General features: G+C 38.0%; 1 protein-coding gene across 3 annotated transcripts in view; it reads left to right on the top strand.

Moving 5' to 3' along the window:
* Positions 1–4,422: 4,422 nt before the first annotated feature.
* Positions 4,423–13,581, top strand: part of MYSM1 (Myb like, SWIRM and MPN domains 1) — a 37,770-nt gene continuing 28,611 nt past the window's right edge. For all 3 annotated transcript variants that reach the window (XM_032494398.1, XM_032494397.1, XM_006186291.3), the window contains exons 1-6: positions 4,423–4,532; positions 8,207–8,282; positions 9,820–9,890; positions 11,734–11,811; positions 11,905–11,928; positions 13,061–13,139. In XM_032494398.1, coding sequence (XP_032350289.1) covers positions 4,468–4,532; positions 8,207–8,282; positions 9,820–9,890; positions 11,734–11,811; positions 11,905–11,928; positions 13,061–13,139 — 393 coding nt within the window. In that variant the 5' untranslated portion in view covers positions 4,423–4,467. The remainder of the gene's footprint in view (positions 4,533–8,206; positions 8,283–9,819; positions 9,891–11,733; positions 11,812–11,904; positions 11,929–13,060; positions 13,140–13,581) is intronic.

Below are 13,581 nucleotides of genomic sequence, written 5' to 3'. Positions count from 1 at the left end.
GCCTCCAGAGCTGAAAACATTCACATCTGACACTTACATAAACTACGTACCTTCCTTGACTTATGATAGGGCTTCCTCCTGATACACCCTTCATAAGTGGAGAAGGCGCTGAACACACCTAAACCACTGAACATCATAGCTAGCCTCACCAACCTTACATGTACTCAGAACACTTACATTAGCCTACTGCTGGGCAAAAATTCTTCTAACGCAAAGTCGATTTGATAATAAAGAGTTGACTATCTCATGTAATTTGCTGAACACCATACTCAAAGTGAAAAACAGAATGGTTGTCTGGGTGCAGAATGGTTTTAAGTGTATCAGTTGTCTACACTTGTAATTGCATGGTCAACTGGGAGCTGTGGCTTGTTACCACCGCCCAGCATGATGAGAGAACATCTTACCACGCATCATATCGCTAGCCCAGGAAAAGATGAAAATTCAGAATTTCAAGTATGGTTCCTACTGAACGTGTGTCACTATCACACCATGGTAAAGTCAAAAAATCTTAAGTCGAAACATTGTAAATCAAAGAAAATCTGTAGAAAGACAATCAGGTGTGGGGAAAATTATACTACATTTGAAGCTGGTTTTGATTTTAATTCCTGCTCCACTCATTCCTAGCTCCTAGTTCTACGTTGCTTAGCAAGTTAGCAAACACTCTCCTTTTATTACTTTAAAAAATAATAATACAAGTAACACACGAACAAAGTTTCATTGTTAACATTCAAACTTTGTTATTGTAGTGATTACTTCAGGGTTTATACTATACAACCTTAATATAACACAGTGATGAAATGTTCAAGTGACATTACACCACTTCACATTATATGATAATCTTACTAGAACACACAGGCATATACTTCATTCTATTGCACTTTGCACGTTGCATTTCTTCACAAATTGAAGGCTTGTTGCAACCCTGCAAGTCTATCAGCTCCATTTTTCCAACAGCATTTACTCACTTCATGTCTCTTTATCACATTTTTGTAATTCTTATGATACTTCAAACTTTTTCAGTATTATTAAATATTTGTCATGGTGATCTGTGATCAGTAATCAGTAATATTACTATTGTAATTGGGTCTTTCTGTTTAGTATTTTTTAATGAAGTTATGTATATTGTGTTTTTTGAGACATAAAGCTATTGCACACTTAACAGACTACAATATAGTGCAAAGTTAACTTTTATAAGCACTGGGAAATAAAAGCATTCACGTGGCTCACTTTATTGTGATACTCGCTTTATTGCAGGTGGTCTGGAACAGAACTTGTGATAACTTGGAGGTATGCCTGTACTTGCATCTCTCTCTTCTGAAACAATATTATTATTGTCATATATTTCACATTTACATGTGCTGTAAATCTCACAATACATTGTGATTAATTTTGTGTAAGCAGTCAGTTCTCTTTCAAAAAGACCTAAATACTAAGAAAAAAATCTTATATATTTACGATGTAGTTACCACTCTTGAGCTTTTTTCCTTTTTTTTTTTTTTTTGTGGAGCGGGTATGCAGTTAAGTTTACTTGGAAACAGTTTGGCCACTTCAGATCTTGTCTTTAAGCTTTGAGTAAAGTATCAAGCACTATTTCTTGTAAACTTTTTCCATTGGTTCTTTCTCCACATTTGGCACAGGGTCTTCTATTTGGTATTTCCCAGAGACTAGAGCATTACTCTCAAATTTTAACTGATCAATATCCTCTTCAAAAACGTGGTACAGGAGAGTATTTATCCTAGGATAAGTGCCCCTCCTCTGTGATCCCACAGCACTTGTAAGTCCTCCATCATAGAACTTACTACAGCATATTGAAATAGCATGTTTGATAGATTTTATGAGAGCAGAGACTGAGTCCATCTTGTTCAATGTCATTTCTTCCATATCGACCACAGCAGGAATGTAAGTATTTGTGAATTTGGAATTCTGAATTCTTCATTCTTCTTTCAAATTACTTGGTGAGAAAATGGGTCTTTAGACAATTTGAAGAGTTGCAGACCTCTAGAACAGGGAGTTTTGAATAGTAGACCAGGCCTCAAGAGTCTACCCAACTGTGGGATTATAGCCCCATCAAGTAGGGTTGGGCTAGACTCGTATGGAATTTGTTTCACATAAAGCCAGCAAACCTGGAGCATAGTGGGTATGAATAGGGAAGCTTCAGACTAGTCCCCCTATTTAGGGAGGCCTTTACATCTAAGGCTTTGAGGTATATTCAAATTCTGTACAGGACTTTCCTTCCTGCTGCATATATTTTAATGCTATTGATGGCTGGCACTGAGCCAGACAGCCTTCAGTTCTGTGTTGCAGGAGGTGCTGTCCACATGGTCTTCTGTGTCATGGTCTGGAAGGCATTTGATATCACATTTATCCAGATAGTACTACTGATACAGGAAAATGTGGGATGAGAGGATGGCCGTGTCCCAGGTCTCAGGTGAGTCCCTGGGATCTGCCTCACCAAGTGTGAATCCTTGGCTTTGTGCAGGAAATAATTCAAGAGAAAGCCACAGTTGAGTAAAAGTAGATTTATTCGGAGAGATACATACTCCATAGACAGAGTGCAGGCTGTCTCAGAAGGCAAGAGAAAGGCCACAAGGTGTGGGGTTGGATGCTTAGTTTAAAATAAAAGTAGATACACACTCCATAGACAGAGTGCAGGCCGTCTCACTCAGAAGGGAGAGTGGCCATAAGGTGTGGAGTAGTTTTTAATGGGCTCAGCAAATTCACACGCTAACAAGTGGGAGGATTACTTCAACTACTTTGCGGAAGGGGTGGGAATTCCCAGGAATTGGGCCACCACCCACTTTTTTACCTTTTATGGTCAGCCTCTGAACTCTCATGGTGCCTGTGGGAGTGCTATTTAGCATGCAAATGTATTACAATGAGTGTATAATAAAGCTCAAGGTCTCCTGGAAGGCAAACCTCCCACCATCCTGGGCCTCAAGGTCTGTTGGGAGTTGAATTTTCTACCATCTTGGTGCTAACTGCTGTGTTATTCTTTTAATGGTTCTGCCCTGCCCCTTTCCTTCCTGTCTCACTATCAGGATTCCCATCCAGCATGGTATGTAAAGATTCATGAAAGTCATCTGTATTCTACATTTCTTTTGACTATGTAGCCATGTTCATCTTTCTAACCTTGCTGTAAATTACATCCAATAAATATCTTAGAATGCCTGTTCTGTGCCAGGCATGTCAGTTACCACTGGGACTGGTCACTAGATAAGCCCTTTGGCAACAGGAAAATCACCCTCAGCATGCCCTAAGGATGGGGCACTATTCAGTTTCTGAGCACTGGATCTCCCTCTCTACAAAACATTCTATCTTCTACCATCACATTCATAGTACAGCTCACCTTATGGCTTGAGCACAACAGTGAGATGGGATAAACTCAGAATAGTGTGGGACGTGAACTCGCTCCATTAACTGATTAATTCATCAGTTCAATATTTATGAGCACCTACTGTGTGCTGGACACCATGTAGAATGCTGGTAGTATAAGGACTAGTGCAAGGACCAGCAAATACAGTCTTTGTGCTGAATGAACTCATAGTCCAGTGGAGGCAGACAAGTGAAGAACAGTTACAGGAACATGAGTGATCAATGCTAAGGCAGAAGAATACATAAGGTCAATATCTAATTTCTTCAGAGGCCATAATTCTTTGAGAGAAATGGTGTTTATCATTCACCGTCCCTAACAACATGATTTGTAGAGGCTGAACTTCAGCAAGGAGTCAAAAAGGCCTGGATTCTGGTCCCAGCTCTGTCTCTGACTAGCTGTCTATCCTTTTTGTTAGTCATTTCAGCTTTCTGAGACTCAGTTTCCTCATCTGTAAAGCATGACTCATGATACCAATTCTGCTTACCTCACTGGGTTATTGTGAAGATCCTTGGGCATAAGAGTAATTTTTTTTAATTAATTGTAAAGATTGCTACAAAATAAAATGTGCAATCGTAAGTTATGTTCTTAATGTTTCTTTAATTTTAAAACAGACATTGTTCAGCACTTCAATAAGTGCTGAATAACTCTTTTCTAGAGAAAGAGAGAGAGAGAGAAGGACGGAAGGAAGGAAGGAAGGCAGGCAGGCAGGCAGGCAGGCAGGCAGGCAGGAAGGAAGGAAGGAAGGAAGGAACCAAACCAGCAGATAAGAAACCTTTACGGTTCAAAGAAGGTCTTGCTTGATCTTTTCAGCACTTTTATCCCCATTTTACAAGTGAGAGACGTGAAGCACCAAAGAATTTATCCAAGAGCATAATCTCTTCAAAACCCAAGCCTGGGCCACTTGCCAAGGTCTTTACACGTCAAAGGACCAAGCCCCAGGCCTCCTTGACATCTCTCCTCTGAAAGCCCCGCTTCCCGGCATGGGAGGGACTGCCCGACGCTTCAACCCCGCCCCGTGACGCACACGGCCCCGCCTTCAGGGCCTCCACCTCTCGCGGGATCTCTCGGGAGGACGGCTCGGGTCAGGTCCTATCATGGCGGCTGAAGAGGCGGATGTGGATGTCGAAGGGGACGTGGTGCCGGCGTCGGCACAGTCTGGGTGAGGCGTGGAGACCGGGTCTTGCAGAGACGGGGATGGGCGCGGATGCGAGGAGAGTACCCTAGAAAGGCCGCGGTTCTGGCAAGGGCCAAGGGAGCGGAAGACCATCCGCTGGGCCAGGTCTCCGGGCGGCCAGGGAGACGCCGCGCCCATCCCGCCTGCCGGCCCCTCCTGAGCCCAGCGGGCGGGTACCAGAGGCCAGTGTCGGAGGGCTCCTTCACCTTTTACCGGGATGCTGTGGGGTGCCCGCCGCGCCTGGCACATTCCACACTCTTTAGCAATTAGATTCCTTCTTGCATTACTGCCACCCTAGAATCCGCTCCCTTGCCGCCGCCCAACAATAACTAGAACAAGGGCGGCCCCTGGACGGGACCCGAGCTTACGGATTCCTTTTTCCATCACTTGCAAGCTGTGTGACCTTGGGCGTGTCGTTTTATCCCTACCAGCCACTGGTTTCCTCCGACACATAGGGGTAGTTGTGAAAAACTTCCCGAGAGGCAGCGTGACTTAAAAAAGCAGGGACTTTAGGGTTGGACAGCTCTGGGTTCTCCTTATGTGTTGGCTGGCACTACCAGTTACTAGCAGTGTGACCTTGGGCCAGACGTTTACTTTGTCTAACCTTCAGGCAGCTCATGTATATGCTGACAGTCATGTTTTGTACCTCATGCAGTTATTGTGAAGATCTAATGAAATAATTATGGGATGTGCTTTAGAATAAGGCAGGTGCTCTGTAAATGTGTTCTTTACCATCCCGTTAACCTCAGGGATGGTATTGTGAGGACCCAGTGAGGCGTCACAGTTTCTTTCGTACCAGTTAAGCAGAGCAGGCCAGTGTGGTTTTAAACAGCAACCTCTAGCTTGAGAGATCTAGCCCTTTGACTCCTTGCTTACGGAGAAAGAAATTAATACATATTATTTTTAAAATATGCTTTCAGAATCTCCTTTCAGGCCTAGACTGGTCAGGAATCAGGAGACCTCAGTTATAAACTCAGCTAGCTATGTTGCTTGTAACTATGAAGAACTTCATTAGAAATTTCTAGGTTGAACCATGTAAAATTGCCAATCTTAGACGGTTTTTGACCTATAAAATAGCAATTTCACATGGTCCAATCTATCAATAGGGAGAAGTGGAGAAGAGTACTAACATTGCCTACGAAGGGCTAAAATAATGGGTTTAAAGTTGTCCTGAACTCTGAAGCACTGAAAAATGAGAAATAATTAAGTTCATATAGACATTCTCCCTCAGATCTTTGGGCAAAACAGTCCAAAGTTATACAGATGAATAGGAAGCCTTTAGTAACAGTCATTGTTCACATTTGTGTAGACTAAGTTAATCTTGACCAAGTGCTCTTATATGCATGATTTAATTTACCTTTCACAACAAGTCTATAAACTAAGTGGGAGAGATTCTTCAGTCCAGAGAGAAATGAGTTGGCCTTAGAAGCACTAAGGTCATCTTCTCAGAGCATTGGCTCTATCCTTTTTCCATAGGTTCTTCTTTATTTTCTGGTTGTATTTTATTTTTCTCCCTTTTTATCCTTTCCTTTCTCTTTAATTTTTCTGCTTGAGCCTTAGGTCTGTTGGTGGCACCTGTGATCATCTTAGTCTCATGCAACTAATAACAAAGATTACTGGTTCCTGATGGTCAGAGCCATTGCCTTACACAGCTCCAAGGCACATTATTAACTTTATATTCTGGTGAACGTTGCTCCCTGGTGTTGGGGTTCTAAGCGCATGGAATTTAATGTGAATAAACACTTAGGTGCCCCCTGAATTGTGTAGTTACAACTGATGATAACCTTTGTGGAACCCTTGAGGATTAACTGAAAACACTTTCAAGTCCTTGCTCAATGCTAGTTACCAAAGTTAGAAGATGGCATTGAAATGTTTTGGTTTCCCTTCTACTTCTCCTACCATTCTTTCTCATTCTCTTTCTGCTTGTTCTTTAAGTCATAGTTCCAAGGGATTTTGTCATAAGACTTGTCACTGACCACACAGTCTGTCTCTCAGGACTTAAAATTTCTGTCTGTTAGGTTGGACCATATGAGATTTTGCCAATGTTTAGCCATTTTGACCTATAAAAATTAGTTTTTAAATTCCCTAATACATGCTGATGTTTCCAAATCCGTTACCAACCCAAATCTCTCTCCTGAGCTTCAGATCCATTTATCCAGTTCTCTGACTCTATCTGCCCTTGGATGTTCCACAAGCACTTCATTCTCAGTTTATAAACTTTCACCACCCAACCTGCTTCTCCAGGTTCCCTAGTTCAGTAAGTGACACCATCCACCCAGTCATGCAAGGCACAGACCTAGACTTTATCCTTTTTTCCTTACCTCTCTTCTTATCAATTGTCAAGAATGTATTGATTCTGAGGATCCTCTCGAATGTGTTCACTTCCTCTCAAATGTGTTCACTTCCTGTTCACACTGCTTGTTCTTGAGGTCTAAGTTACTGTCACCTCTCTATAGTATTTATATAATCACACTCCCTCTTAATTGCTCCTTGTCTTCTTGGCTCCCTTCTATTCTTTTTTGAAGTTAGAGCAGTATTTTCTCACATCCAGATCTGATCATGTTATTCCCTTCAGTCCTCAATTGGCTTTATGATAAAATCTTTATTCCTTAACTCCTAGAGACCTGTGTGATACATGTCCCATCTACCTTGTTCATTCAGTGATTCAGCAAATGTTGATTATCTTTTATATGCCAAGCCCTGTGTATATAGCAGTTATCAAAACTAAATTCTTACTCTCATAGAACTAACATTCTTATTGGATGAGGCACACAGTAAACCTTTTATATATATATATATATATATATATATATATATATATATATATGCCATATGGAGGTAAACCTGTGGATAGATTTTTGCAATCTAAGAGGTACAGATTCTTACCACTAAATTAGGTCTAGGAAAAGTCAATAACTCAGAAACTTTAACTTCAAAACATACAGAAGCAAATATTAAATTTCATTTTATCATAGATTAAGCCTCCCCAAGCTTAACTGTTCAACTTTTTGCATATGAAGTGAACATTGTGATTTTAGAGAGTTCTAATTATTAGTGAAGGGAATGAGAATTAACAAAGTTTAATCCCCTGTGGGCATAGAAAACCCCCCAAATAACCCAAGTTTTTTTTATATGCGTTATTAAAACATCAGATTTCTTATCTCTTCACTGTAGTGTCCGAGTATTTTCTTTTGGTTCTTCCATCTATTCTTGGGTTTTGTTTTTTTTTCCCTTTAAGGGTGGTGCTATTGAAGGATGGGTTTTATCCTTTAGATGTAACTAAAAGAATTAATTGTAAAATTGAATTCCTGTGTACACATCCAAATGCATCAAAAGAACTCTGAAGTGTTGGTTCATAGCCGCAGAGCATGTTGTGGTTGCTGCTTTGGGGTATTTTTTTCCTTGTGAAATTGTTTACTCTTTGGAAACAAAAGAAGTGAACAGACTTAATGTTTAGCAGTTTCCATAGGGAGGCTTAAAGCCACTATATATTTCACAGAGCAGAGGTAGAGCAGGCATCAGCAATATTAAATCTGTTAAGAGGAGAAGGGAGCTAAATGTTTGCTTAACATCTGAAACCTGCCAGTCACTATGCTGTGTAATAATATTCATTAAGTGGTATAATCTCACTTTTATACCCATTTTCTTAATTATTACAGAAGTGATGAAAATACAGCATCTGTTTTACAAGATCACTATCTTGATTCATCATGGAGAACTGAGAATGGTCTTATTGTAAGTATTTTATGAAAACATCAGTGCATTAAGATATTACTTATTGCCCAGAGTACCTCTTTTTTAAAACAAACCAACAAACAAACAAACTTGGTGCTAGTTCTCAGCAGCCACAGGGGTAATATATTGAAACCTTTTTCTTACTTTAAAAATAGAAGGGGCTTATTCTTCTTTTGACTTTGAAAAATGGCTTCTTGGGAAACAGCTTTGGAGCCAGCTGGATTTAAGTATGACTTGGGGCTCTACTTATCAAAATTGTTAACTTCAGTTTCTTTATCTAAAAAAATGGGGATTGTTGCATGGTTCATTTCTTTATTTAGTGATTATTTATTGAGTACTTAGTATGTGCCAGCCACTAGGCCAAGCTTGGGGGATACAGCTGTAATCAAGACAGACACGGTCCTGCTCTCAGGAAGCTTACATTCTAAAGGGAGTCAGGTGGTAAACAAGTAGACTAATTATAGATCATGAAGGACATAAGCACGATGCTGACCAGGAGTAACAGGGTGGGAAACCGACTTTAAACTTGTCAGTGAGGGAAACTAAGGAGGGGACATTTAAGTTGAAAGTAATAGAGGAGAGTAGATATGTAAAGAGTTGAGGAAAAACATTTTAGGCAGAAAGAATAGCGTAAAGTCTCTGGTTGAAACCCAGTGTCTAGAATATAGTGGGAGAGAGGGGGTGGGGGTGACACCTGTGACAAGGTTGGAGGGCAACAAACAGCTCTCATACTTGTAGGAAGCAAGAGGGTAATTAGACTAGCTAGGAAACAGTGGTAGTAACCTGAGCAGAATTTGTTGGTTGCTTGGCCTGAGGTTGTGGCAGAAGTTGGCAGATTTGAATTATGTGCTAGAGGTAGAATTGCTTGGTATATTGGCTGTGGGGATTGAGGGAAAGGGATAGAACCAAGATGACTGCTGGGTTTCTAGCCAGGATAGCTTGGTGACTAATAGTGCTGTTTACAAAGTTGGGAAGGCTGGGGAAGAAGCAGGTGAAGGTATGTGATGCTGAGTTCTGTTTTGAGTATGTTAAGTCTGAGAATCCTGTTAGATATCCAGGTGGAAATTCTGAGTGTGTGGTTGGTTGTAACAGTCTAGATAGAGCTGGGAGAAGAGACCTGAGCTAAAAAATTTTAAGTTTTGTTTGATTATTTAAGAAGAAATTGTGGCTTAAGGGAGAAAACAAAAAGAATTGTAAGTTTTAGAAATGGATGCAGTATCTAGCAAAATACCTAATAACCTAATAGTTCCTCATACATGATAGACATCATTACTTTATCATGGGTAGGAGCCTGAGTGTTGGAATCCAAGGCTCGAGTCTCTTCCACTTGAAACGTTAGTGAATGCATCGTGGATGCATCTGTGAAGTAATCATGCCTATTGTAGCATTATCATGGGAATCAAAGAAATGTCTTTGTGCTCAGTAAATAGTAGCTTTATTATTTGTAATCATTGTATTATGAATTTTCACTTAACAAAACATGATAATATCAAAATCAGTAAATTAAAAAAAAATGTATTCTTCCCTTTTTTAATAGCCTTGGACTCTGGATAGCACCATCAGTGAAGAGAACAGAGCTGTCATTGAGAAAATGTTGTTGGAAGAAGAGTATCCTTTAATGATTATGAAGAAAGTAAAGATTTCAGGGTTAAAAATCTATAAATGCAAAACTTATAAGAGACCACTGTTAGTTACTAGATAGTTTTATCTGGCCCCAGACTGCTAGTATATAATGTGTTACTTACCATTCTGTTTTACTGCTGAGTCTGAGATCTGACTTAATGTTTTTGAGTTTCTGTTGTCAACCAGTTATTTATACTATCTTAATATTGAGTAGAAATTATAGACTGTTTTAAATCAGCTAGAATCTTTAGTCCAAGTTCAAATCATTTAGTCCAAACCTCCATTTGCAGTTATATAAGCTGAAACCCAGAGATGTTAATTTGCCCAAGGACACAAGTAGAATGTGTAAAAGTTCTTCTACCATTTTACAGGTGTTCAGTGGGAAGAATCTAAGTAAAAAGTACAAAACTACAGAATGAAGATTTTTTCCCCCAGAAATTGTAGATCATCATTCACAGTTCAGCCACTGGCTTCTTGTCCTTATTACTTTCATCTATTTGTGATTTTTAACTTTCTAAACTTTTTTGGGACTCTGTTTTTTTCTATGTAAAATGAAAAGACTGAACAAAATGTTTCTGATTTTATGATTTATAAAGATTATTGACACTAGTCTAATAAGTAGTGGTTTACTTTTAGCTCATCTGTGCTTCGTGGAGTTTTACCTCCTTTTTAAGCCAGAATTTCTGTTCTCTTTATTCTTCGTTATTGCTGTGTTGTTTTCAGGGTGTCGTTATACCCTTAATTATCACAGGTTAACCCTTTGTAGGCTTTTTTATTCTCTAACATTGCGGTTATAGCCAAGATGATTGCTTTTAAATAGAAAAATAGTGCAAGGCATATAGATCTTACTTAGTTTTCTAATAGCCACATTTGAAACAGGTGAAATAATTTTAATAATTTTATTTAACAGTATATTTAAAATATTACTTCAACATTTAATCGATATATAAACATTGAGATATTTTGCATTCTTTGTTTTATACTCTTTGAATCTCAATATATATTTTATATTACAGTACATTTCAGTTTATACTAACCACATTTCAAGTACTCAGTAGCTACACATGTGGCTATTGGCTAATGTATTGAACAGTGCAGTTCTAGGTTAATGAATACTTATTAGGTTGTCCCTGGTTCACTTCCGGATTTGGAAACAAAATGATGACAGTAAAAGCTATGTGAACTCTTGGAGGACAAGGATGATATTTTCTTGTATCTTTGTCCTCGGCACCCAGCACCTAGCATAGTGCCTGGTGTACACGATACACAGTCAATATTTGTTAAGTGAAGAATATCTTCAGACTCATCTGAGAGTATTGCAGTATAGGCCAGTGTTAAGAAGTCTTAGAGAATGGCTCCCTGATAGATTTGACCTACGTGTCTGTTATTTTTATTAGGGTAGAGAACAACCCTGCATTCAGAGTATTGTTTCCACTGAAACTCTGAAATTTCCCTGGGCAATCAGTCAGATTCACCTGTTACATTCCCCATATGTATTAGGAAAAAAAGATTTAAATAAGACATTGAGGATATATCTTAGCCACTTCTGATAGGGAAGATAAGAGAAACTAGCACTTATGTAGCTCACATTTTGTGCAAGGCACTGTGTTTGTGTGACTTCACAGGTAATATTTAATCTATATAACAACCCTGTGAGGTGTAAAGGTTTTCATCATAATTTTCGCAGACCTGAAAAGTCTTTTGAGAAATTGGTTCAGCTAGAATTCAAATGTGACTTTCTTAAGAATATGAATGCTACTGTATATAAGTCACATAAGAATTATATGACTTTATTATTGTTTTAAATATTTCTTTAATAGTTACACAGGTATTATTTATCCAAAAAGTCACTTCCAGAAAAATTCTGGCTTGATCACAAGGAAGATGATAAAAAATACATGAAGAGGTAAAATCAATTTATAATACTTTTAAAAGTCTGAATTGTATTTTTAAAAACTTCTTCACCAGCTTCCTTATTTTCTTTTTTCATGTGGTGCAGTCTGCAGAAAACAGCAAAAATCATGTATGTACTTACATTTTATACTTCAACATCTTCTTGGTTAGTTAAAAATTATGGGAAGATTAAGCAATAAGTTATAGTTGGCCTGTGGAAGAGCCCTCTTGACCTTGGGTTATACAGAAATTTAAATCACTATTTCTTATACAGATATTGGAATGTTACAAGGTAATTTTATGATGTTATTTATTTGTTGGAATTTTTTTATGGCCTTACATAGTCAATTCCATTAGATTATGGAAAAGATGGTTTTCTAGTGATTTGTGGGGAAATTTTTTTAAAGCTGCTCTCTAATATATTAGGAATTGACTTGATTTCTATTGGCCTGTCAGTTAATTTTCAGCCATTTCAAAACAAAAATTTAATTTGAATTTGTTTCAAAAATGATCTAGAGAAATTAAGAATTAACTGTTTTATAAACATCCTTTCCCTATAATTGAAGAAAATTTGATGTTATTTCTTGTTTCTAAACTTGGCATGTTTATAATCCCATAAAGAGTAGATTTGCGGATTTACAATTGCCAAGAGTTTGAGCACCAAGCAGACTTTGGCTTTTGCATTTTGCTGAACAAACAACAGCAACCAAAAAATGAAGTCAATGAAAAGATTAACGGTTTGCTTGAGTTAAATTGTTGAATTTCATCACTATTTTATTTTTAATTTCTTGAAGTCCTGCATTTCAAAAGCAGTAAATGTAATGCCATAGTATTTTTACTTCTTTTCTGGCTTGATATTTACATAGATTTACATGGAAGAATCAGAGAGATAATACATCTGGAGCCACTTTAAACTCTTATACACCTCTCAGGATTTAGAAATGTACTAACATGTGCTGCTTTGTTTCCCGTCTAAGGGAGCCTATTTATTTGTTACCACATTGACTTCCTTTGATGTCTTTTAGTGTTACCTTCACTCAGACCCAAGGATTATATATTTGGGGGCTCCTATCCTGAGCTAGATAAGTATATAAGACAGGGTAAATCTGTTCCCCCAGGTCCAGGCTGCAGCCTTCTTCTTCTTTTTAATTCTTAGACTCAAAGTATTGAATTTAGCCCATGGCTATCTATAACCTTTAGCTGCGTAAATATGGAATGTTCCATTTCAGAAATTTTTTTGCAATTCCTCTTTTTCCCCTCAGGGTACACTCTCCTACAAAACCAGCCAGTTACTCAGTAAAGTGGACGATAGAAGAAAAAGAGCTGTTTGAACAAGGGCTGGTAAATAGAGCAATTTTTAATTTATAGTAAAATAATTCTGGAAGCAAATATTGATAGAATTATAAGGTTAAATTAATTTATAGAGACCAGACATTTCTTTCTAATTACAATGATCACACCTATAGTTTTTCTGGTTAGAGTGATATTTGTAGTATAGTAAAAGAGAATTCTTTTTAACTCATATCTAAGTTACTAAAATAAATTTGGATCAATATTTTAGATTTTTTTTACCTTTTTTTTTTTTTTTTTGGTATTAATAAAGCCCAAGAAATTGAGCTATATCTGTATACATGGTACCAACTACCCAGATTAAAAAGCAAAATTATTTAGTTACCTGATTTTTTTTCTTGGAAAAAAACATATATTTGGAACTGTCTGGGTGATCAGCTGAGTTTTTTTAAATTTAGATATTTGGCATTGTGCACACAGTCTAAATATTTCA

Source organism: Camelus ferus, chromosome 13, assembly GCF_009834535.1.
Source record: "Camelus ferus isolate YT-003-E chromosome 13, BCGSAC_Cfer_1.0, whole genome shotgun sequence".
NCBI classification, from domain to species: domain Eukaryota; kingdom Metazoa; phylum Chordata; class Mammalia; order Artiodactyla; family Camelidae; genus Camelus; species Camelus ferus.
Note: the sequence above shows the minus strand (reverse complement) of the source record. Positions and strands in the feature narration are given on the sequence as shown.